This window comes from Heterocephalus glaber, unplaced genomic scaffold (assembly GCF_053883595.1).
Source record: "Heterocephalus glaber isolate CG9 unplaced genomic scaffold, H.glaber_assembly_v1.0 deba00001687, whole genome shotgun sequence".
NCBI classification, from domain to species: Eukaryota; Metazoa; Chordata; class Mammalia; order Rodentia; family Bathyergidae; genus Heterocephalus; species Heterocephalus glaber.
Genome location: NW_028258412.1, coordinates 15,956,433 through 15,981,723, shown reverse-complemented (window position 1 = coordinate 15,981,723; position 25,291 = coordinate 15,956,433). Strand labels below are relative to the sequence as shown.

Sequence of the window (25,291 nt, the reverse complement as noted above, 5' to 3'; positions counted from 1 at the left end):
AAACCACTGAGCTAAATCCCCAGCCCCGTGGTTTGTGCTTTATAATCAGGAAACTGGCATGAATGTCAAATGGCCACAGCATACAAATGGACATGTCCAGAAGGCAAGGTCACCCCCCGACCCCACTCCCTACCAACCTGACCCTTTAGGGTAACCAACCTGTCAGGCATTTGAGATCTGCACCTCCTTGCTTCTGTCTGCAATGCTTCTGAGGTCTCTTCCTTTGGAACTGGATCTGAAGTCCTAGGAACCAAGCTCCACGGTCCCCGGGACTGTGAATGTGGCAGAAGGGCTGAGGGTGAGGGTGAAGGTGGTGTGGAGTGTCGCTGCGGCTCTCCCACAGGTGTGGCTGTGATGGGAGAGCGGTGGTGGAGAGGATGTGGGTTGGAACCTGCAAGTTGCATATCAGGAATCAAGATCTATTCCCCCAGATGCCGGAAGTGTCCTCAGTGGTCAGCCCCTCGGGATGGCTTCGGCCGGCTAGAGGGCTGCCTGGCCCAAGAGAAACTGATACAGGAGTAGAGAGCCTGGCCTTTTAGCTGAGGATGGTGGTACATGACTGTAAACCTAATACTCTGGGAGGCTGAGGCAGGAGGGTCACAAGTTTGAGCCTAGCCTGGGCAACTTAGTGCCATAGGGAGATCCTGTCTCCAATACAAACAAACAAACAAGCAGGACTAGGAACAGCTCAGGGCAAAGGCCCTGGGTTCAATCTCCAGTACAGAAAAAACAACAACAAAACCAAACCAAACCCCAAAACCTAGGACACCCCTGAAAGGTTATCTTTATTATTTATTTTGCAGTGCTGGGGATGGAACCCAGGGCTTTATGCTTGAGTAGTAAGTGCTGTACTTCCGAGCTGTACCCCAACCCCTGAGGTCCTCTTTGGAACGCCCCACACGGCTGGCCAGAGCCTCTGTTGAGGTGACACAGCAGCTTGGGCATCCTGTGACCAGCTGGACTTCCTCCCCCCACCCAGGGCACCCTCTTTACGAGCCTCCGTCCAACTCTGTGGCTTCTGGGGCACCCGCCTGTGAAAACTCACCAAGGCATGAGACATTCCAAGCAAATGCAACCAAAGACCACAGCCAAGTTGAGTCCACTTTTTAATATTTTAACCATAATGCAAACAGGCATAAATAGACTTTGTTGAATCCCATAAAATTAGAAGATGAGAACTATACAGAAGAAGAGCATGCGGCAAACGGAGCCTGGACAACCTCTCGAGGAGTGTGTGGGGGGGTGACGTTGGTCTTTGGAGGAAGGTTCTAGAGCACACGGGACACTTGGCAGAGATTAGCAGCATCGAGAGCTCAGAGGTAGGGGACATGTGAGTCTTAGACAGCGCGTGCGTGGTGAGATGGGACCCCAGCTCCACCCACCCCACCAGCCTCCCCATCCCCAGAATGGACAACCATGGGTGCAGCCACAGAGCTACCAGTCTCACTCTCTGGGCCTGGAGTGGGTCTGACAGCCAACAGTGACAACACAATAGCAAAAATGGTGGAGGCTCAGTGCAGGGCACAGGAGCCTCAGACCCAGAGGGAGAGCACTGGGCCATGGGGGTCTTTGTTGGAGCAAATGTCAAGGACGCAGCATCTTCTCCACACGGAATCATCTGTCCTTCTGGCTTGGAAGGGGTTTGTGAAACCACAGTGCTTTCTTCCCTACAGATCCGCAAGTCTCAGTGTGGTGGCAGATAAAGGAAATAACCACGGGGTGGAGGAAAGCTCTATTAGTCATGCCCAGAAGGTCTATCATGAGAAGTCCTGGGGTGGCCACAGGCATCTCTTGTCCCTTCGTCCAAGACCAGTAGTGCTTATCTAAGGGGTGTGTGTGGAGCTAGTGCCCTCCCAGGTGGCACTGGGCACTGTCTGATGACCTATTTGATTGTTTCAATCGGCATCTCATAGGTGGAGGCCCCAGGTGCTGCTCATCATCCTATAATATCAGGACAGCCCCCATGACAAAGGACAATCCAGCTCCAAACACCAACAATGCTGGAGCTCTTGGGTCCTGGGCTGCAGTTGTCTGTAGCTTAGCAACCAAATGTGGGCACTTTCAATGTCCTGGAGTCATTGTCTAAAAGACTGCCTTAAGGCACATTTGCCTCTGCCTGCCAGGGCCACCACGTCAATGACTGACTGGGGTGGACCAGATGTCTTGCTTAACGAGAACTGTTTAGATACTTGTGGATGAAACAAATCCATAAACACACTAAGACATGTCGATGCCCGGCCACCTCCCTTACAAGTATTATAGGTTGAGTGTCCCTTAGCTGAAATTCTTGGGATCAGAAGTATTTCAGATTTTGGAATTTTTGGATTTTGCAATGTTTATGAAGCAGATATCTTAGCGATGGTACCCATAATGAGACTCAGGTATAGACATGAAATTCACTTATGCTTCTTATACTCACAGCCTGGAGGTGGCTTTATGGAATATTTTAAGTAATTTTATACATAAGATGATTCCACTGTGGGTGTCATGTTGGTGCCCAAAAAGTTTTGAATTTTGGAGCTTTTTGGATTTTGAGATCAGGGGTGATCAACCTGTAATTGAAAACAGATGGCAAGAGGGTACCTGGGTTCTTATATTTCAGATAAGCAAGGTTTGGGGAGAGGCAGCTTTTCCTTTTGGTTCCTCTGTCGCTGGTGAGTCTGGCAGTGGACAAGGAGGGGTGAGTAGAAGAGAGAGGCCCAGGACTGGAGATTTAGCTCAGTGGTTCTGCCTCCCGCCTTGCAAGCACAAGGTCCTGAGTTAGATCCCCAGTACCAAAAAAAAAAAAGAGAGAGAGCGAGCCCCAGGCCAGCATCGGCCCCCAAAGGCCAAGTCCATGTCAGGGGGATCACTTATATCGAGGCTTTGGAAAGCAAGGCCCCTGGTCAGATAGAAATAAGCAAACATGGCTGAGCAGGGCGCAATTGGTTCTCCAATGGTGAGACTAGGGAGGCTGGGCTGTGAGCTGATACTGTAGGGGTGCAGGGGCCCAGACATTAGCTTGCCCAGCTCAGCAGGAACCATTTGCCCCGTGATCTAGGTCAGAAAACTTCTCTTGGCTTTGGGTTTAGGGCAAAGCCTGTCCTCCTTGGAAGCCTGAAGCAGGTGGCTGCACGGAATGTTTGGCAAGAAAACCCAGTGTTCTTAAACCAGTGTCTATTGACTGGGGGTCACTTTTCTTTCTGTGTATCTAGACTTGGCTAGACATTGGCAGGTGTCACCCTGAGCTCCGGGAGAAGCTGGCCATCACATATGCCCCACAAACCCACCTTCCCTGGGGCCGTCCTTTATGACCAGCTTCCCTTCCCAAATAGAGGTAAGGCTCTGATTTCTCGGTCCTCACTTTCTACTGGACAGAGCATCAGGTCCTCACATTCAGCCCCTGGAATCTCAGCAATGCAGTGACCCACCAGTGACTCACAGTTAAGCCACCCCTGCTCTAAGCTAAGGCCAGAACCTCTTTTCCCAAGCTAACTCCTGCCACCTTAATTTCCCTTTCAGAAAGTACCCGTAAGAGCCCAGTGTGGTGGGATACACCTGTCATACTAGCATTGGGGAAGCTGAGGCAGGAAGAGATCAAATTTGAACCCACCCTGGGCAACTTAGTGAGACTCTGTCTCAAAATAAAAAATAAAAAGGGCTGGTAGATCACCTGAGAGTTTGACCCTCTGTATTGTAAAAGCAAAGCAAACCACCCTCAAGGACTCCCTGTTCCCTGCTAATTAAAACCGAAATCCTGCGATATTTACCTACTCTCTCACTGTCTGGCTGCTGCCTGTTTTCCTCAGCTCTTCCCTTTCCCCACCCCAGCCTTCCAATCCAGCTCTGATTCCCCTGGTCCGCATTGTTCCTCTTTATTCTCTCCATCCCTGCCAGACTCTTGCCTTCCAAAGTCTACCTGTGAAATCCCACTCATTGCTCAGACCCCAGACACCTGTGTCAATTCTGAGACTGGCATCTCTACCCACCAGGTTCTAACCTTCTGCAGGAACACAACTGTGTTCTCCTCATCTTGGTCTACACCATGGTGCCTTCCACCTACTGGAGAATCAAGGTGTGTGAAAAAGTGAAAAATGAAAACTGGGCTAATGTTTGGGCTGGATATTGTAACTGGGCTTGTCTCATACATCTGCCTCCTTGCACAGGTGGATCCATAGCTCAGGAAGGTCAGGTAGCCAGTTCGCAGCCATCTGCATAAATGGGGGCAGAGTTAGGATCTGCACTCAGGTCCTCTTCCAAAACTCCATTTGGTTGGATCTGTGTCTCCCTTCAAAGAAAGATGGCTGGCTGTCTTGCCCAAGGACACCCAGGAAAAACCCCCTCTCCTTCCAGGGGGTAACTTCCTCTGCCCGTCTGCACACAGGGCAGGGCCTGGAGTCACAGCGGAACACAATCACAGTAGAGCTTGATGTTCCAGGGTCCCCATTCTGGGAGTAGTTCATTCCTCTTGCTCACACCCACTTCCATGAAGTGGGGTCAGAAACACTGTAGGCCGGTTTAGGGAGGAAATGGAAAGAAATGGGTCACAACCCTGAGAACTCCCAAATACTTAGTGCACCCTATTTTTGCTCACCTATTGCTAACCACCCGTTTCGCTATTGTTGGCCATGGCGCTAACTAAAAACCACCAGCAGAGGGCAGTATTTGGCCACCCTGGATGGGACTTTCCTGACAGCCCAGTTTTCTGGTACCAGGAATCCCGGCAAATGAAAGAAATGTATTAGCTCTGTCTCCTGTATTCTGCAGCTTGTGTTATGAGTTGAAAGTTCTTTACTTAAAAAAAAAAGTCTGGTTATATAGTCATGTCTTTGGACTGTGACAAATAAAGGGATGTTTTCATCTGCTACTAGAAGGGCAGGGACATACAGGAAGGAGCTGTCGGGCATACAGTAAGTGCTTCTTATTCAGCAGTGAAAAACTTCCTTGCACAGAGCTTGTCGCAGAGGGGAGTTCTAATCGATTCCTCTTTGGTGGAGGCTGGACATAGCAGTTCAGTCTTGGGGAAACAGTGACATCTTAGCGAGTGTCCCCAAAGGTTCAAAGATATGAGAAGAAAGCTCCTGGGAGGAAAGTCACTAGGATCCAGCACTGTATTGGCAGGAGAGGAGGTGGTTCCAGTTGGCTTCCCTTCAGGTTGGCAAGGTCAACACTGGGGTGCTGAGTGCTTAGTCTCTATAGCCATGGAGGACTGAGCAGGAAAAAACTGGGGTTAAAGGGAGGCAGGCGAGAATACAACTGGGGGAAATTTGGCATGCCAGGGCTGGGGCACCAGTGGGCCACTAATGAGGGTGGAAAGAGGACATGGTTTGTCCTTCAAGAATCGCAGAGTTGGAACCCTTAGAATGTTGGTTCCCTTCTCAAGAGGGCCATGGCATTTTCTCACTGGCAGGCCCCAAACTGAGCATCAAGAAAGAAAACCTGTGCACAGGACATAAAGGAAACAGCCTGTCCAACAAAACAAAACAAAACAAGACAGAATTACAGACCTAGGGACCCCACGTCAATTCCCATCCTTCAAGGCTGGAGGTCACAGGGATTTCTTGGCTTTCTCTGGGTGCTGCCTGATATTGATTTTTAGTGTTTATGTGCAGGAGGGACCCTCCCTCCAATCCCAATTACTCTGAGAGGGTAAATACAGCAGACTGCTGAGAGAGAAGCTGGATTGGCCCTGATTCCTGCTGAAGATTTTGCTGTCCACTTTCTGGATGAATCAAGGATATTGGTTAAAATTCTTTTAGCAGGTTAAAGAATGAGGAGATCAATGTTAGAGGGTTGCAAGTCTAAGGACTATACATTTTCCACCTGGAGAGGGGGCTCCTTATTATGCTACTTCTCTCCACTTGGTCCCCCTCACCTCTTTTATTTGTGGTACTGGGACTGAGGATTGAATCCAGGGCTTTTGCACTGAGCTACATCTCCAGCCCTTTTTTAAACTTTGAAACAGGGTCTTGCTGAGCCTATGAATTGCCTAGGCTGGCCTCAAACTTGCAATCCTCCTGCCTCAGCCTCCCAGAGTGCTGGAATCACAGGCATGCACCGCCACATCCTGCTTCCACCTGATCCCTTTTAACCAGCTTTGGTTATTTTATCCCAAGGCTGAATCAGCAAGTCCCACCTGGATGAATTAAAAACAAAACCAAACAAAACCAATCACCTTCCTCCTTAACATTACTTCTAGGCTCCAAAATGTTAATGTTCAATTCATTCATATTCTTCAGGTTCATAATAAGATTAGGGGAAACTGAGGACAAGGGACTCATCCCAGGTCACCCAGTGGCACAGTAGGAAGATCCTTATTCCCAGACAGCAGTAGTTCTGGGCCTTGTGGGTGAGATGTTTGGAGAGAGCCCATGAGTATGGTCGCATCTGGGACCCCTGGCTGTGCGGGAGGTTCATTTCCCAGCGAGGGACATCGGTGCAGACCCTGAATTAAGGACACACGAGGAATTCACACGGGCCAGGGGCACATTGCTTGGCGCCGAGGGTCTTCCTCGAAGGCAGTGGACTCAGATCTAAGATGAACACATTTGCACAGGCAAAGGACACATGGAGCCCCGGGCCTGCCGCACGCACGGACACACATGCAAGACCAAAACGCCATCCTAAGAAAGGATCAGAGGGACTTGAGCAGCAGAGAGACTGGCTCAGACTTCTGTCCAGTGCCCACAGCCTTTCCAGGGGACCCCCGAGGACAAACTCTAACAGGAGCGATGGCCACGGTCCAATGGTTTCATGCACCCGCCCGCGATTTGCTTTGGGCAGCCAGGAAGCAGGGAGGACACGGTTGTGTAGGAGCCACTGCGGGTCATAAAGGCATCGCATTGCAGCAGAGAACTCAAGGAGAAAACCCAGGAGGGCCGAGGACACCACGGAGGGGCAGAACCTCGAGGAGGAGGGAAACCAGGATGAGAGGTGGAGTGGGGCCATGTGGGTCCCAGCGGAAGGGTTCAGCCGCGTGTCCGTGCTCAGGAAAGCCACAGCCACCCCTGCATTTGGGGTGCCGCCTGCCATCCCTCGGGCAACAGGGTCCAGTTAGGAGCTGAAAACCCTGTTGGAGGAGAAGGGAAGAGAATTAGTGCCACAGCAGCCAGGTGCTCTGATTCCTTCCAGAGACCAGAGGAGAAAGTGCCCACAGGCTGGGCTCTGGGGCTTGATGGCTATCATGTATTCCTCTGTTGGCAGGGCCTGAGTGAATGGATGTCACCAACACAGTTAGACAGGGAGAGGGATGGGAATGGGACTTCTGACAATTGAGGAAGGTATGATCTTCAATTATGTGAGCCCTGTGGACACAGTATTATTTTTTTGTGGTACTGACCGTCAAACCCACAGGCTCCCTACCACCGGGTGAGCTACATCACCTCAGCCCCTTTTATGTCTGACTTTGAGACAAAGTCTTGCTAAGTTGCCCACGTGGGACTTGAACCTGCTATCCTCAGCCTCCCAAAGTGCTGGGATGATAGGTGTGCACCACCGTCCTCAGCAGAGGGAGATGGTTAACATGTAAGATACAGCACCCTAACTCCTGAATTTCAAATTCAACAGGCCTGTGGCAGCCAGGGTATTTGCATTTCTATGGGGTCCACAGAAGACCCTGGTTCTGCTGGTCTGGAAGTCAGACATTCCTGTCTCCCCGACTAGAAGAGAAGGCCCTGCCCACCCTGGCTGGAGAGATGGAGGCAGCTTACTCGTCAGCGTCTTTTTTGCTCTCTTCAATGAAGGCAATGGACTCAGATCTAAGGCGGTTGGTCACTTCATACGTGCGCAGGGTGACTCCAAAAATATCTTCATGGTACCGGTTGTCATCCTAGGGGACAGAAACAGCCAGAGAACAGCCATCAAACGCCACCTCAGGGCTTGGAGAGAGGGCAAACACGCCGCTACTCTGGAAGGAAAAAGACCTAGAGAAGATGGTTCCTAATGACAGGAGGCCAAGCCCAGGGTCACCAGGTGATTTGGCTTCTAAGGCTCTGTGTCAGCCAAACTCTGTCCCCTGTGACAGCCCACAGCTGTCATGGTGGAGACTTTTTGAATCTCAGATGTAAACTCTGGCAGGACAGAGGGGTGGGTGGTCAAGCACCCTTCTTTTTTGTAGTCTCAAAGAGCAGCATCAGGCCAGGGATTTAGCTCAGTGGTGCCGCTGCCTGTCTCGAAAGCTCAAGGTCCTGTGTTCGATCCCTGGCACCAAAAAAAAAAAAAAAAAAAAAGGGCGGCATCTCTGAGAGTCAAAGGAGGGTAAAGATGTCTCTGTGCTGAGGAGGGGCAGCACCTAGGATGCACTGAGACCTAGCAGCACTTGGCCTCGAAGGTTTTGGAGAAAGCTGCCCATCTGCAGAGTGGGTTCATTTCATTTGAGGAGGTTTTTCAGCTCTACAAAGACTGATGGAAAAGTACAGTGTGTTTAAGTAAAAAAATTATTACAGTGAAAGACACTCTGTCACAAACCTCCCTCAAAATACCCCCTCAATTTGAACACACTTATCCCATCATTTTGCCGCTTTCTGAAGCCATTCTGGAAGTGAGTGTCTTTATGAGGTGTGATAAAAAATACAGCGAATTCTGCCGCCAAGTGGCATTCAATGCAGAGATAGACCCTCATGAAAGGGGACTTCCAGACCTCCTGCAGAAAGTAGCAAGAGCCAAGAATGAGGAGATTGCAGAGGATATCAGAAAATGGAAGGATGCCTCCTGCTCCTGGATAGAACCAATACTGTCAAAACAACCATTCTCCTAAAACTGTTACATAGATTCAATGCAGTCTCAATTCAAATGCCAACAGTATACTTCACAGATCTAGAGCAAACAATCCTAAATTACAGGCAGGACATAGAAGAGACCCAGAATAGCAAAAGCAATCTTGGGCAACAAAACCAAAGCAGGAGGTATTACAGTATCTGACTTCAAGCTATACCACAAAGCAATAGTAATAAAAACAGCATGGTATTGGAATAAAAACAGACATGTGGGTCAGTGGAACAGAATAGAGGATCTAGAAACCTCTCCAGACACATTCAGCTATTTGATCTTTGACAAAGGGGCCAAAAAGGATGCTGGAGGAAAGACAGCCTATTCAACAAGTGCACTGGAAAACTGGATATCTGTTTATAAAAGATTGAAACTGGACCCATATCTCTCCCATGTACTAAACTAAAACTAAAATGAATCAAAGATCTAAACAGTGAACCTGCTGGAAGATAAAATAGGTAAAACACTTGAAGTCATAGGTGTAGGAATTCAGAACCTCAGCTGCACAAGAAATAACAGCAAGAATCAACATATGGGATCACATCAAATTAAAAAGCTTTTGCACAGTAAAAGAATCAGTAGAGCGAAGAGATATCCTACAGAGTGGGAAAGCCTTTTGCCAGCTATTCCTCAGAGAGAGAGAGAGTACTAATATCTAAAATATATAGAGAACTCAAAAACAATTAGACCACCTGTTATGGCTTGTGTGTAGATGTCCCCCCAAAGCCTCATGTGGTCATGGCTGGGGCCTTTTCAGAGGTGGCTGGATCTAGAGGGTGTGATGCTGTGATTGATTCACCGGGTGCAATGCTAGGATCAAGGGCACTAGGATTAAGGGTGTGAGTGCTACCCACCGTAAGTAGTTTAGATAAAAGGGGAAGAAAGACACTGTTAAGGTCCCTGATTGCTTTGCCACCTTCAGTCCTCCATGAACTGTTGCCGTTCTGCCTTGGAGCCAGCAATTATGGGCTGAAACCTCTACAAACTGAGCTGAATAAACCTTTTCTCCTTTAACTTTGGGTATCGGGTATTTTGTCTCAGGCAATAAGAAAAGTGACTAAGACACCACCTAAAATAAAAGACTCAATCAAGAAATAGGCGAGTGAAATGAGCAGACACCTCGCTGAGGAAAAAGTAAAGATGGTCAACAAATATATGGAAAAATGTTCAATGTCTCTGGCCATTAGAAAGATGTGGGGCCTAGGGTTTGGCTCAGTGGTTCCACCACCTGCCTTGCAGGCACAGGGTCCTGAGTTCCATCCCCGGTACCAAACAAACAAACAAACAAAAAAGAAAGATGCAAATTAAAACAATTCTAAGACTGCATCTTATACTACAGAGAATGGCATTTATTTAGAAGTCAAAAAATAACAAATGCTGGTGAGGCTGTGGTGAAAAAGGAACCCTTCTGCATTGTTGGTGGGGATGTATACTAGTCCAACTAGTTCATTATGGAAAATAGTATGGAGATTTCCCAAAGAATTAAAATTAAAAATTCCATATGACCCAGGTATTCCCTTTCCTAGGTATCTTCCCCAAAGAGCTAAAGATATCATACTACAGCAATACATTCATTCCCAGTGTTTACAGGAGCATAATTCATGATAGCTAAATCTTGGAAGCAACCTATATACTCATCAACAGATAAATGGATAAAGAAAATTTGGTATCTATACATAATGGAATACAACTCAGCTATAATGAAGGATGAATTTGAGACACTTGTAGGATGTACCTGGAAAATATAGTGTTGAATAGTGAAATAAATCAGATGCACAAGGTTAAATACCATATAATATCTCTCATATGAATAAGGCAAAGCACAAACAAAGTGCACCATAAATGATGGCTAGAAGGAGAGAAGGGGATGGATCTCTTGGAAATGGGAAGAGGTCCAGGAGGCCAAGGGCAAGGGTAGAGGGAGGGAGAGAGAAATAAGTAGAATAAATATGCCCTGCAGAGGAACCTACTGACCTCAATGAGTGTAAGCATTGTATGGCATAAACACGAGCTAAGAGTAATAATAACAAGGATGAAAATAGGCTACGGGGAATTAGAGGAGGAAGGAAGAAGGTGGCAAGGAAGGGGATTAAAAGAAGGTGTATGATATACCTGTACCCACTCCCCAAAGATGACTGTGAACTGCATGTCCTGCAAACAGGTACCAGAAGAAAGTGACAAGAACAATGGGATGAGTGTGTTTGCATCAAGGGGCTCAATGGCAGTGTACCTTTTACTATAATTTTATTTAAATTAGTGATTTTTTGGGGGATCTAATCTTGTATTCTACAAAGTTCTGGGGCCAGACACTGAAGATATAGCCATCCCCACAGCTCTCCTGGGTCTGTGATGTTTCTATGAGGAAGTTCTTCTTTTACTTACTGGGGTGGTTTAGCATCAGATGCAGAGTAAGGGCCTCTTGCTGTACATGTCTGAACACCACAGCAATGTTTTCTCACTGTTTATTTAGAAAAGCAGGAGGAAGCGTGGGGCATCTTGGGAGCTTTTTTCCTATTGGGCCGGCTGGTCACATGGATATGACTTTGCTGGCTGAGCTACCATTCACCTCTACCCAGCCTTTAGGCTTTTCCTTAGGAGTGGACACAGTTCCACGCCGATGTGTATGGATTGGAGAATACAGCATGAGGTGGCTTTCAGATTCTTCCTGCCCACCTTGGATGGATCTTTTTGTATCATGCACAACCTGTACAACTGGACAGGTTGGTTCTGGGAACAGGAAAAGTTGTGTTAGGATGGTTTCCATTCCATTATCCAGAGGTCCCTTTACTTGTTATTTTTATGCATTACAGCTCCCAACCATATTTACTCATTTAACCTGCCTGCCTGGTTGTCCTTCTTTCTCTCCCACCCACAGGTTGGGACTACCTGTATCCTCTGCCTCCAGTCATAAGTGCAAAATGGGGAACAGGAATATTATCATCGTGGCTTCCCTAATCATGGACAGGTGGGGTGAGGAACAGGAGACAGGAAGCTAGGTGCCAGGAAGGAGAGCCGAGAAGCCAGCCTGGCCGTCACTCACCCTCAGCCTGCTGATGAACACGCCAGCATCCTCCTCTGAGAATCTCCCCTGCTGAGCCATGATGCGCTGGATGGCTTTGAGGACATCAGCGGCCATGGTGACGTCCCCGCAGACGTAGATGTGGCCCCCTTGCTCCTTGAGGGCTCGGTACACGGCCTCTGCCAGCTGCTCTTGTAGGATGTCCTGCACATACTTCTGCAGGGGACAGGAGACCGGGATGTGTGAGGCTCCTGGTGTGGCTTACATCCCTCCAGAAAGGACAGGGGGATGCAAGGGCTTGCTGCCAGGTCGGATATTTTCTGGGGTGGCTCCAGGGAAGGAGGGAGTGAGGGACCAGCAGAGTGAAGCAGGAAAGGTGGGGGAGCTGTCTGCAAATGTGGGGAGGAGCTGCTCCCCATTTTGGGTGACTGGAGCATGTAGGACCCCCTGGGGAACCAGGCTGTGCTCCGCAGAATCATCCCCTGTAGGGGCACCCGAGGGGCCCTGATCTGCCTGGTCCTCTTGGCAGTGGCTTATGGTCACACATGGGGTGTGGACACTGTACACTTTCTGTGTGGGCTGGGTATCTGCAGGCCCCCCGGCTGCAGAGCTAGAGAAGCCCAGGCTGGCTGCAGTAAGAGGGGGCTCAGAGCCTGCACACGGCCTACTGGGGTGTGTACAAAGGGCCACTCCCACTGCTACCAGGGAGCTGGTCTTTAACTTGCCCAGGACCTCCCACCCCCAGGCCTTGCTATACTCAGCTGATAAGTCCTAGACACTCTGTACTAGCTGTAAATATTTTATTACTATTATTTTTTGGTACCGGGGATTGAACTTGGGTCCTTGAGCTTGTGAGGCAGGCAGCGGAACCACTGAGCTAAATCCCCGGGCCCTAGCTGTAAATACTGACATATGCCTGTGCCAGCTGTCAACCTCTGTCCAGAGCCTCTGAGTGCCAACGCCCCCAGGTGTCCTGACCCCTTCCTGGGATGAATCACTTGGACTGCTTCGAGATCCAATAGAACCATTGCCAGTCCCAGGTCTCATGTCCATTCTGATGGGTACTGCCTCTTATGGGCTGTCCAACAAATAAATTATTATTATTATTATTATTTTTTGGTACCGGGGATCGAACTCGGGTCCTTGCGCTTGAGCAGCAGGCAGTGAAACCACTGAGCTAAATCCCTGGACCCAAATAAATTATTTTACTCTACTTTTTGTGGTGCTGGGGATTGAACCCAGGGCCTCTGTGCTGAGGTACGTCCCCATCCCTTCTTTAAAAAAAACTGAAACAGGGTCTTGCTAAGGTGCTCAGGCTGGGCTTGAATTTGCAATCCTCTTGCCTCAGCCTTCCACAGGGCTAGGATGACAGGCTTGCCCCACCAGGCCCAACACAGTTCCAGAACTTCTCTGTCACTCCAGGTGGACAGTGTGCACTCACAGAGCAGTCACTCCCCTTTCCCCCTTCCCAGGCTCTTCATCACCACCCACCTGCTGGGAGTTGCCTAGGTTGGCGTCAGATAATGGGCTGTTAAAGCCTTTCAATAGTGCCATGGTTGAAATATGAAGGGTCCCCCAAAGACTCATGAGTCGAGGGCTTGACTCCAATGTAGCCGTGTTCAGATCATGACTGGATTAATCCACTAATGAGTTCCTAGTGGAGCAGGCTGTTAGGGGACAGAGCCCCTTTGGCGGAAGTAGGTTACTGGGGGATGTGCTGTTGCAGGCCAGATTCTATCCCAGGCAGGCCCTTCCCTTCTCTTTGGTGCTCTCTCTCTCTCTCTCTCTCTCTCTCTCTCAATCTCTCTCTCTCTCTCTCTCTCTCTCTCTGTCTCTGCCTCCCATTTGCCATGAGGTGAGCAGCTTTCCACCGCCATATCCTTCCACCATGATGTTTCTGCCTCAGAGCCAACGGACCATGGACTGAACCCTCTGAAACCATGAACCAACCTGTCTTAAAATTTTGAATTGTGGGTGTCAGGGATTTTGTCCCAGCAAGGGAAAACTAATACAAATAGATCCCTTTGCAGGCTTTCAGAAGTACTGAGGGGAACTCAGAGAGGGCAAAGTTGGGGGAAGGGTCCCAAGACACCTCTCCTACATATATGAGTTTGTATGAGTGTGTGTGGGTGTGGGTAAGGCTCACCTTTGGTTTGTCCGGCTCTCGGGAGTAGGCTGTGTACAGCTCTCTGAAGACCCCCTTGTTCTTGGCCTGCAGGGTCTCCTCCCTGTAGATGTGATCTATCTTCGATTGCCGGCACCCGAACACCAGGACCATCGGGCAGGGATTTATTCCTGGGGACCAGAAGGACATGTGTCACAGAGGGCTCTGGTGCCCATGCAGGAGTGAATGAAGGTGCCAGGGTGGAGAGCTGGGACTTTGAGGTGTGCCATGTAGACTGAGGCTGAGAAGCACTGGGGTAGGCAGGTGTGTGGGCACACGCACACACACACGCACACACACGCGCACGTGCGCGCGCACACACACACACACACTGTAGAAGGTGGTTGGTATGCTCAGGCTTTGACAGACTTTCCTTCCCCAGGTTTCCATCCTTTCCGCTGCCCCCCATGCTGCTTAGCAGCCCCCCAGCACCGGGCAGTGCTGAGCCCAGACTTGAGTCAGACCACTTGGGTTCCAATTATAGCTCTGACAGTGCACACAACTTAATCTTCTATGCCTCAGTTTCTCCAAGTCCAAAATGGAAATACAATTGTCCCTTATATTTGCAGCAGAGGAGTACCGGGACCCCTTCTTGGATATGAAAATCTGCAGATGCTCAAGTCCCGTCTATAAAATGCCACAATATTTGCATAGAACCCATGCACATCCTCCTGGATACTTTAAATCATCTCTAGATAATTATAGCAACCAACACAATGTAAATAGTTGTTATGCTGGATTGTTTAGGGGATAATGACAAGCAAAAAGTCTGAGCCAGGCATGTGGTCCTAGCTACTGGGGAGGCCAAGGCAGGAGGAAGCAAATTCAAGGCCAGCCTGGGAAACTTAGTGAAACCTTGTTTCAAAATAAAAATGTATATACAAAAAGGATCTGGGGATGTAGCTCAGTAGTACAGTGCTTGCCTAGCATGCATGAAGCCCCGTGTTCAACTGCCAGAACCAGACTCACATAAAAGTTGGGACACTTCATTATAGACATAATTTTTTCTTCTAGTATATTTAATCTTCACTTTGAAATGCATGGATCCAGAGGGCAGACTGTAGTAACAGCACTTACCTCATGGGGCTATTGTGAGAAGTGTGAAATGTGAAAACTGGGCCTGGCATCTAGTGAGCACTTTTCAAATATCAGCTGTTCTGCTGGAACTAGTTTCAGGGTTTGTTTGGAAGGGCTGTTTGAACGACACCATGAACTTCACCCAAGGGTCAGGTCGGGACTGCATTCATCCCTCCAAGGTGGGGAAGAAACAGAGACACCGCTCCTACCCACCTTTGTGCTGGATGTCGAATTGCCGTTGCTGCCAGAAGCTCCGGAAGGGCGCGATGCCGGTGCCCGGGCCAATCAGGATGCAAGGGACCTGGGGGTTTTGGGGTAGGTGGAAGCTGGGTGCGCTGGACAAGGAAGAAAGAGTCAGAAGTCTTGCTGAGCCCAGATCTTATCCCAAACAGCAGAACCCAAGGCAGACCAGGCAGTGATGCATAAGCCTGAGCTCAGGACTCTTTCTGGAAGCCCCAGGAAGCTCTGATGCCGATGGTATGTGGACCATACTGTGAATATTCTACTCTCAATGGCTGAGAAAAAACGGTGAGCCAAGGTGACAGCTCAGGTACAGATGCTTTTGATCGGCAAAGCCGGTGCCGATCACAGGTCTATACTTGGGTCTGCCTATTAATATTGAGTGGGGAAGGGAAAGTTCCAATGGATAGGGGCAGTTGAATGGAAGTGGGGGCAGATTGGGGGTGACCAGTAGAAGGTGGGTAGAATTCCTGCCAGTCTGCAAATCCCACAAAGGTTGAGACTGGCTCCCCACTGTAGCCCAGCTTGTAGCACATATGTGCCCTTCAGGAATACTTATCAGACGGACTTGACTTTGCCTAGGAGACTGGCTTAGCTCCATGCCACTGTCTCATGACCCCATTCCCCTGACATCTTGGAATGATGCAGGCTGCTGGTCTCCATTCCTTTGGACCCAGTCATCTCCCTGCAGCCCCTCAGGCTTGTCCCCACCGCTCCAACTTGTGACACCAACATGCAGATTTGAGGCAGCCTTTCACTGCTTTTCATTGTCACTCACCCTCTCACAAAACAGGGGACCACTTCGTCAGCCGGTATCCGGTTGAGCCAAGAGGAACACACGCCGTGGTGAATTGGTCCTTCTCCATCTAGCAGAGTAATGAGCAGGGTAGTCTGGCTGGCCTCCCCGGCCCTACCTCCCCACATCCTCTAGAGGAACAAGCTCTCAGGCCAACACCACACTTCTGCTTTGGAATTTGTGGTCTGGGAAGACCTCAGAATGGGGAGAGTTGGGGCGAGTTGGTGGCTGTGCACTGGGCCAGGGCTCTGTTGGGTGCAGTGGGTTGTATTCAAATCCTGTCCACTGAATGGGCTTGTGTTCAAATCCTGTCCACTGAATGGCCTTCAAGGTGCTGGGGGAGTGGTGGATGGGCTCCTGGTCTCAGAGTCTGCAGGCACTGTGCATTTCAATTGCTTTTCAAGGAGGGAAAATACAGGCGCAGAGCTTGGGCAGTGAGCTGCCCCAGGGAATGGCCAGTGAGGCTTGCCCTAGTCACTGCCTTGGGGTACCAAAGGATGCAAAAAGTCAGGAAGGGGGTGTGTCTTAGGCTTGGAGGAGCTGAGGCTCCCAAATGCACACCTTGCTCTTTCCTAGTTCTGCTTAGGGATGGCTCTGTGTTGGAGACAGTTTGTGTGCCCTGCGTCTTTCCTCAGTTTCCACATGTAGGGTGGGAGTGTCCTGCAGGAATGTGGGATCCGAATGTGGTCTTTGGGCAGTGAAGCAGGGAGAGACCTCCAGACGCCTTAGGGGAAATGCAGACCCGCGCCTCTGCCCACCTCGGGTGTGGTAGGAGACGATGGCCACGGTGAGGTGTACCTCGTCAGGGTACATGTCCGGGGAGGAGCTGATGGAGTAATAGCGAGGCTGGAGCAGGGACAGCTGGGTGAGCAGCAGGGTGGCTGGCATCTGGATGGACCGAAACTCCTCCAGCACCTCCACCATGGTGGGGTTCTTGCCCCACTTCCACTCCTCATACTCCTGCAACCCCTGTGCCAGGAAGGGACAGAGCAGAGCGTGAGGCCAGCTACTGCCTATTTCCAGTGGGCGCAAAATAAAAGTGAGGCTGGGTACCTCTTCCAGGGGAGTCGTGCTACGCTGGGTTTGCATCTGCTGAGGACATTCTGGAATCGATACTGTCTTGGCTCCCTTGGGCTGCTACCCCCAAATCCTTCTGATAGGTTAATTCGGATGATGGAAATGCAGACGACAGACAATGGAAATCAGAGTACCAGCAGATCTGGTGCCTGGGGAGGTCTATGCTTCATAGATGGCACCTACTACATGTCCTCACGTGGGAGAAGGGGTGAACCACATTAGGTGTGGTGGTACACACCTGTGACTCCAGCACTCTGGAAGGCTGAGGCAGGAGGATCATGAGTTGAGCTCAGCCTGGGCAACTTAGTGACTTAGGGAGACTCTGTCTCAAAATATAGCTCAGTGTGAAGGCCTGGGTTAAATCCCCAGTACTTTTAAAAAAAAGTGTGAACCAGCTCCTTTGGGCTTCTTTATTTATTTTATTATTATTATTTTTTGGTACCGGGGATCGAACTCAGGATCTTGTGCTTGCGAGGCAGGTGCAGTGCCACTGAGCTACATCCCCGGCCTCTTTGGGCTTCTTTTATAAAGATACTAACCCCATACTGGGGGACGGAGCACTCCTGAGCTAATCACTGCCCAACTTTTCTACTTACCTCCCTTTTGTGCAGTACAACAGATGGAACCCAGAGCCTCGAGCATGCTAGGCAAGTGTTCTACCACTGAGCTATGGCCCAGCCCATCCCCTTTTAACATTTCATTTTGAGACAAGGTCTTGCTACGTTGCCTAGGCTGGCCTTGAACTTGCAATCCTCTTGCCACAGCCTCCAAAGAGCTGGGATTATAGGCTTGCACCACCACACCGGGTAGGCCCCACCTCTTAATACCATCCCTTTGTGTGGGGGGGCTTGGTTTCAACACATGAATTTTTTTGAGAGAGCAAAACATTCAGACCATAGCAGGTTTTTACTGTTATGCCCATTTTGTGGATGAGGACACTCTGAGGGACACAGGGGTCCGGTGGCTACCAGGTCGTGATGCTGGGATCTGAATCTAAGCCAGGGTGCGGGAATCTTCAGCTCACCAGCTGGTCCTGGCTTGCTGCCTATTCTGCAGAATAGGAAATGAAATTCCAATTTCTGAGTCCATGAAGTCTTTGGTTGACACAGAGCCACACCCGCTTACTTAGGTGCTGTTTGTGCTGCTGCACTACCATGGTGGAGTTCAATAGTTTTGGAACAGGGACCAAAGGGGCTGCAAGCTTGAATGTTTATCGTCTGGCCTTTTATAGAAAAAAATCTGCTGACTCCCACCCTGGGCGGTCTGATATGAGAAGAAGGCAAGCGCCAGGGCTGTGGGAGTCAGGCCTTGCTGAGTGCAGGAGGTGGCAGGCCTAGAACGCACACCTGCAGTCCGCTGTTGCTGAGGAGGTGGAGAAGCATCCTTGGTGTGTTCAAGATGACAAGTGGCAGTGCAAGCAAAACAGGTCGGAGTGTGTGGAGCACCGTGTTTGGGGGCATATTGACAGCATAGCCCAGCTGTTACCAAGGAACATGGAACTCTCTGGGGTTCTGGAGTTGTTTTCCCCACATCTCAGAAGATGCCTTGGCAGACCCCTTATTGCTGGCATAGGGGGCTCAGTTTCTGGGAGCAGAGGTAAAGTGGATGACAAGTGGGTTGCATAACAAGGTGCACCAGATAGCATGGTCCTGGAGACTGGTCTGCCTAATGAATAGGAAATGGTCATCTTGAGAATGTACATCCTAGTCCTGCAGCCTTGCTGACTTCTAGCTATTGGAGCACATCTGGTTGAGAGCCCCAGTGGAGGCTCTTGGAGATGGACATCCACTTGGATCTGTCATCCATCTGAGGCTGACAGCCATCCCTAGTGCTGGTGCCAGGTCTGGCTCTCATGGTGTTATGGCTTATTTCTAGATGTGCCTCCTCCACCCCAAAGCCTCATGTGCTCATAGGTGGAGCTTTTGGGATTGGGTGGATCAAAGGTGTGGATTAGACCACTGATTGGTTTAGCATAGCTCTGGGTGTGGATTGTGGATTTACTAAAAGAGAGAAGACCCACCCTGGTTGTGGGTGGTACCAACCAATAGGCTTGTATACTGGATGGAATAAAAAGGGAAAGAAAAAGGAAGGCTCTGCTTCTTGCCTGCCATGTCATGGACTGTTTCTCCTCTGCTGTTTTCTTCTGCCATGCTGTTCTGCCTTGGAGCCAGCCAACTGTGGATGGAAACCTCTAAAAACTGTGAGCTAAAATAAAGCTTTTTTCCTTTAACTTGCGGATTTCAGGTATTTTGTCCCAGCAGTGAGAAAATAACTAAGACAAATGGGCTGCTTCCAGTCCAGGATTGATCACAGAAGGGATAGATCCCAAGACAAGTTCATTCCTGGAACACAGGCCTTTGGTTCTAGGACTCTTCAGGAACCTTCCCTGTCCCTCCATATATGGCATTGCAATCTAAGAGGCTTTCACCCAACCTGCCTTCCTTTGGTGTTTCCATTGGTGTTTCCCTTGGTGGTGGCCTTGTTTTGAGATCAAATGGTTCTCCCAGCCTTATCTGACTCATTTTCCTGTTTTCTCTAACATATGTGTTTCCATCAATAAAAATTCTCGCTCATTTATCCAATCTTAGAGGGTTTGTGCTTTTCAGAAGAAATGGGCATATATATATATATATATATGATTATATAAAATTCTACTTTATATAATCCTGTGCAAAGGGTGTGATCTCTGGTCCCTCTTGACACTGCCCCTCCCCACCCTGAACTGCAAGTGTAAAATCAAAGTTATACATGCACGGAGTGTAAAAAATTAAATAATTCTGCCAAGTTTCTGATTAAAAATAATGGTCTCCTGTTCTACCAAGGCCATCTGTTTTCAGCTCTCCAGAGGTAACCACTTATAACTCTGTTTCTTCTGGTGTTTATTTCTGTATTTCTAAATAATATGCACTTGTTAATAAGCCTCTTCCTCACTGCCCATCATTCAGTGTCCTCTCCTGCACAGCATATGAAGCTAAAGCATCCTTTGCTAAGGGCTTGGTTACTGGCAAGGAGACTCCACTGGGAGGTCCTCCTGGACAGGATCCTTCCTTCTTCCCTTCCCCTTCCCCTTCTCCTTCTCCTTATAATTCCCATCCTCAGTCTCATGCATGCTAGGTAAGTGCTCTACTATTGAGCTACAACCCTAGCCATTAAAATCCTTTTTAAGTTTTTTTTTTTTTGGTACTGGGGATCGAACTTGGGTCCTTGTGCTTGCGCAGCAGGTGGTGAAACCACTGAGCTAAATCCCCGGCCCCCGTAATCCTTTCTAAATTTTGAGACAAAGTCTGGCTAAGTTGTCCAGGCTGGCCTTGCACTTAGCAACCTGAGTAGCTGGGATTCTGGGTAGAGTTCCTACGGAGCAAGGCTGTACAGCATTTTGGAGCAGGTGACTCCATGGTTTCTAAGCAAGGGTGGTACAAGCTGTATTTGGCTTCCTCACCATCAGAAGCCTCTTATGTCTCACTGTGCTACCTGTAGCTTCTTTCACCAGGACACTATCAGATTCTGTTACTTTTTCTCCCAAGCACTGACTACTTTAGAATTCAATGAAGCTCAAGGTAAGAAGGGTGGAAACAGAGATAGGGTAACAACTTCTGTGGTAGCCAGAGTACTTTGAGTGTCAAGGGGGGTGCTGTTCTTTAGATGGTTAGGAGCAGGCCAAATGGAGAAACCAATATGGGGACCATGTGTGTTTTAGAAAATGGCCCCCCTACTGCTCCAAACTGCCCTCTGGTGGACAGTAGGGGGAACAACAATCTCATAGTTCTCCAACGACCAGAAAATGATAGGTGCCCACTGGGGTTGGGTAAGGCAGGGGACCCACCTTGCTGAGGACCAGCAGGCGCTGCTTCTCCTTCTCGTTGGTGGCCAGGGAGGCGAACTGCTGCAGCTGCAGGGGTGTGGGTGGTGTAGTTATGTCCAGGTAGTACTTGAAGGCCTGGAAGATGGTGCAGGGAGGGAGGCGGGGCTCATCCTTCCAGTTACTGATGACGCCTGGGGAGGCCCAAGGGGAGAGGGAGGTAAGGAGGGGCTGGGTGCACAGTGGGTCTTGGCCTGCTGCTGGGCAGAGGATCAGCTGGATGAGCAGCATGGTGCCAGGGCCAGGCCACCTGAGCCTCCCACTTCCACACCTCTGTGGAGTCCAGGGGACCCTGTGGTCACCTCATGGGTGCAAGGAGCATATCCCAAAGCACTTAGTCAGACTAGCCCCCACATTCAAAAATAAACATGGAGCTGAGTGATGCCTGTAATCTCAGGACTCTGGGAGGCTAAGGGAGGAGAATCTCCAATTCGAGCCTAGCCTGAAGTCTGGGCAACTTTTTGAATTAGGGAGGCTCTGTCTCAAAAAGAAAATAAATAAGTCAAAAGGCTGGGGATGCAGCTCAGTGTGAAGACTCTGCCTTAAATCCCTAATTCCACAAGAACAAACCAAACCAAACCAAACCAAATAAAAGCAAAAATATGAGAGGAGCAAAATCGCATGAGAGAGTCCTGGGGATTCCACATCATCGCCCCCCAACTGAGCGACAGGCAGAGGCACACTCTGACCCCATCTGTGCTCTCACGGCGTCGGCTTCTCACCCCTCGGCAAAAGATGCTCATGTTTAAAATGAAAATCATAGCTAACACTTATCTAGCACTTTCTATATGGCAAGTACTATTCTCAGTACTTTATATTATTAACTAATTTAATCCTCACAACAATCCCAGGTGGTGAGCACCATTATTATCCTTTTATTGAGAAAAACGGAAGCACAGAGAGGGTAAGGGATTTGTCCAAGGTCACACAGCTCTTGAGTGCAGAGTCAGGCAGTCTGGCATCAGATCTTATTCTAACTACTGCACTGTGCAGTTGGCTCTCCATATCCATAGGCTCTGTATTCTGTGGATTCTACCAAGGGTGGAAAATATTTGAAGAGGGCTTCACTTGTACTGAACATGTACAGGCTTTTCTCCTCGTCATCATTCCCTAAACCACATGGCATGACAACTATGTGCAGAACAGTGACACTGTATGAAGCATCATTAGTAATCTAGAATGACTTAAAGTTACAAGAGGGTGTGCAGGGGTTAGGGACAAACACTGTGTCATTTTACAAAAGGGATTTGGGCATCTGGGGATTTTAATGTCTTCCTGGAACCAGTTCCCTTAGATAGAGTGATGATTGCTCTTCCTCTGGGTCCACCCAACGTGGTCCCTGAACACAGCACTTCCTTCCCAGGGGTTCAACCCAGAGGAGAAGTGGCCAGGTGGGGTTTATTTAGAGAGGTGCGTCTCTCCAAAGCTAAGCTTTCCTAAGGGATTTTCAGGAGGGCTTTGACTGTGAATTTCTCCCACATTCTGCCCCGATTTTACACCTTAGCTGCTTTGTAAACATGGCAGTTGTGGTGTCATGGGCTGCTATGTAAGGTCACTGTAGATCCTTGTACCAGAGCCTTGAGCCCACCTGATTGGGAGATGAACTCTGAGACCCATTTGCCTTTGAGGGTTCTTTACTACGAACTCCAAGGACGGTCACTTAACATGTTAGACTTGATCTAATGATGTCAAACATGTGGGTTCCATCCCTCAGGGGCCATCAAGCTTCCTGTAGGTGCTTTTGATTCTAAAGGGAGTCTGGACCAGAAGGCAGTTGGTATTTACTTGGAGTTAGGATCAGACTAAGAGGAATCAGGATCAGGCTCTTAAGAAGACTCAGGATCAGACTTCGGCTGCCATTTATTTCGTAGGCAGTAGAGTATTACAGATTTTCTTAAGGGATGATGGCGATGAAGAAAATACAAAAGTGCCTGTTGCTAAAACGAGTGTCTAGTGATGGCCACAGTAGAAATCCCTTCGCCCAGTGAGCCATCTGCACCTGGTGTCATGGCGTCTGCTTGGTGAGCCATGAGAAAGGGCGAGAGTGTCTCCTAAGCTGGAGGGGACAGAGCGCCACTCTCCTCCATGGATTAGTGGGTAGGAAGAGGGCTGAGTCTCTCCTTCCCACGCACCCATCCCTCTGGACCTCCCTGGGGATGGGAAGGGAAATGTCCCAGAGCATTACCCAAAGCCGTGTTCCGCTCCTCTAGCAGTTCCACCTTGACCATCTGGTTGACAGGGGGTGCATCTTCCAGCCGCTCGATGAGGGCATTCACAAGGTCTTCATGGTTGCCAGGGAAGACCCCCAGGTGGTCTCCGGGCTGGTACTGCAGCTCCTGGTTTCCGTTGGTGTGCAGACGCACGAAGATGGTTGATCGGCTGCAGGGAGGGAAACGGAACGATGGGACAGGAGCCACCAGCTTCTGCCCCCTTTCTCTGCTTCGTGGTTGTAACTCCTTCCTTCCATTCTCTCTGGGGCCCATGCCATCAAGGCTTGTGCCCTATCCTCCTCTCACGGCCCCCAAGGGGTCCTCACTGCAAATCCCCTGGTGGTCCCCGGGCTCATCTGGACAGGGAAGTAGCACCGGCTATGACTGCTCACCTCCTTCCCTTCTCCCTTCTTGGATGCCACCACCCTGAGCGCACCCAGTCTGCTCAGTCTCTTTTGCTGGTTCCTCTTTGTCTCCCCAAACTCAACATTGGAGCACCCCAGGGCCCATCCTCAGAAATATCTGCTCCTCTGTCTTCCTGCTTTTGCTTTACTTTACTCCATTACATCTCCCATCCTCTGACCTGCAGTATTGCTTGACTCCTTCTATGGTTTGTGATCTGTCCTCAGCCAGGACAACACGAACTGTGTGGCTGGCTGAGGATTTGCTTTGTCTACTGCTACATTCTTGGTGCTTATCACACTGTCTGGCACATAGTAGGTTCTTGAAAAGTATGTGTTGAAGAAAGGAACCTCAGACTTCCGGGGTAAACCAGCTGCTGGGGAGGCTCTGTTCTCAGTTCCAATTAGGGTTCTCTCAAGGCCCAGCACCCCAGTGGAACCACAGGCTAACCTGTGAAATTCCATCTCTCCTGAGAATTCCAGGCTCCACCCCTTTTTTGCAGCCATGGTCCTCATGTTGTCAATGATAAAGGGAAAAAGACCTGGCCTTAAGCTTGGGTTCCTCTTATACATACATTCACCAGTATTGTAACATTAAGAGATATGAGAAAAAAATCCAGAGGGAAATGCACTTATACCTGTCCAGTAATGCCCTTTCACAATGATTTTTGTGTTTCAAGTTCAATGGCTTCAAGAAAAAATTCTCAGAAGGTGATTATTCTGGTCCTTTGACAAGTTTTTGTACAGGTAATACTACATTTTATCCAATCCCTGAAAAAGGGATCAATGACACTTGGGTAAATCAAGCCCTTTGTACTCTGAGCTGTGTTTGCTTTTCAGATCTGCTCTTTCTTCATTGCCAATTGGTTTCCGTTGGCGGAGATGCTTGATATTCAACATGAAGTTCCTACATTCTCCATGGTATGTAAATCACATTCGAATAGACCAATGGGACTCGCTATTTAGAGGTTTTTGGCACAACCAAAAGCCCTTTTGTGCTACAAATAGCCACCATTACTAAAAATAGTTGAGCTGGCACATTTTTTGTGTGTATGGGGGGAAGTATCAAGTATTTTCTATCCTTAGTGTGGTGGGGGATTAATTGGTGGTCATAATTGTGAATAGTGCTCCTTTCCTGGGCAGATCTCACCCTCTCTGGGGCACTGATCTTCTTCATTACGCAGACTTGCATGACTGATTCTCCCCTGAGCCCACACCAGTCTTTGGTTCCTGAGAGCAAAGACTTCATCATCAATCATTATTACTTGGTGCTGTTGACCGGAAGGGAATGAGCAGAGGCCAGAAGCCAGCAGAGGGCGCTGTACGGCTTCTAATGTGGGCGCTTCCTGCGCTCCTCCAGAGGGAGCCTTAGAAAGGCCCGCAAATCAATTCCCGCTTTCTTCCCTGCGGATCACGATTTGTACAAAACAGAAATTCAGAGAACCTGAACTTGTTGAGCTGGCTCACGAGCCCGGACCACTTCCCCCAAGTCCTCCTGAATATGGGGAGAAGGTGGAGGGCAGGCAGATAAGGGGCAGGAAGGGGAATGTGGCCAGAAGGTGAGCTAGAAGGTGGCCCAGGCCCTGGCCAGGCAGGATTTCATGCTGCTTGCTGAGGTCCCTGATAGAATGGCCTTGTGGCCAGGTCACCTTGGTGGGCTGCTCCTTGGTGCTATGCTGGGAAGCCGCTCTTCATGTGGCAGC

General features: G+C 49.3%; 1 protein-coding gene across 4 annotated transcripts in view; it reads right to left on the bottom strand.

Moving 5' to 3' along the window:
• Positions 1-1,093: 1,093 nt before the first annotated feature.
• Positions 1,094-25,291, bottom strand: part of Nos1 (nitric oxide synthase 1) — a 177,350-nt gene continuing 153,152 nt past the window's right edge. For all 4 annotated transcript variants that reach the window (XM_087198430.1, XM_087198431.1, XM_004843704.4 and 1 more), the window contains exons 21-29: positions 23,163-23,356; positions 20,942-21,111; positions 16,800-17,010; positions 16,024-16,111; positions 15,219-15,340; positions 13,911-14,059; positions 11,786-11,980; positions 7,689-7,807; positions 1,094-7,048 (exon numbers count right to left, since the gene is read on the bottom strand). In XM_087198430.1, the coding sequence (XP_087054556.1) occupies positions 7,033-7,048; positions 7,689-7,807; positions 11,786-11,980; positions 13,911-14,059; positions 15,219-15,340; positions 16,024-16,111; positions 16,800-17,010; positions 20,942-21,111; positions 23,163-23,356 (1,264 nt within the window). In that variant the 3' untranslated portion in view covers positions 1,094-7,032. The remainder of the gene's footprint in view (positions 7,049-7,688; positions 7,808-11,785; positions 11,981-13,910; positions 14,060-15,218; positions 15,341-16,023; positions 16,112-16,799; positions 17,011-20,941; positions 21,112-23,162; positions 23,357-25,291) is intronic.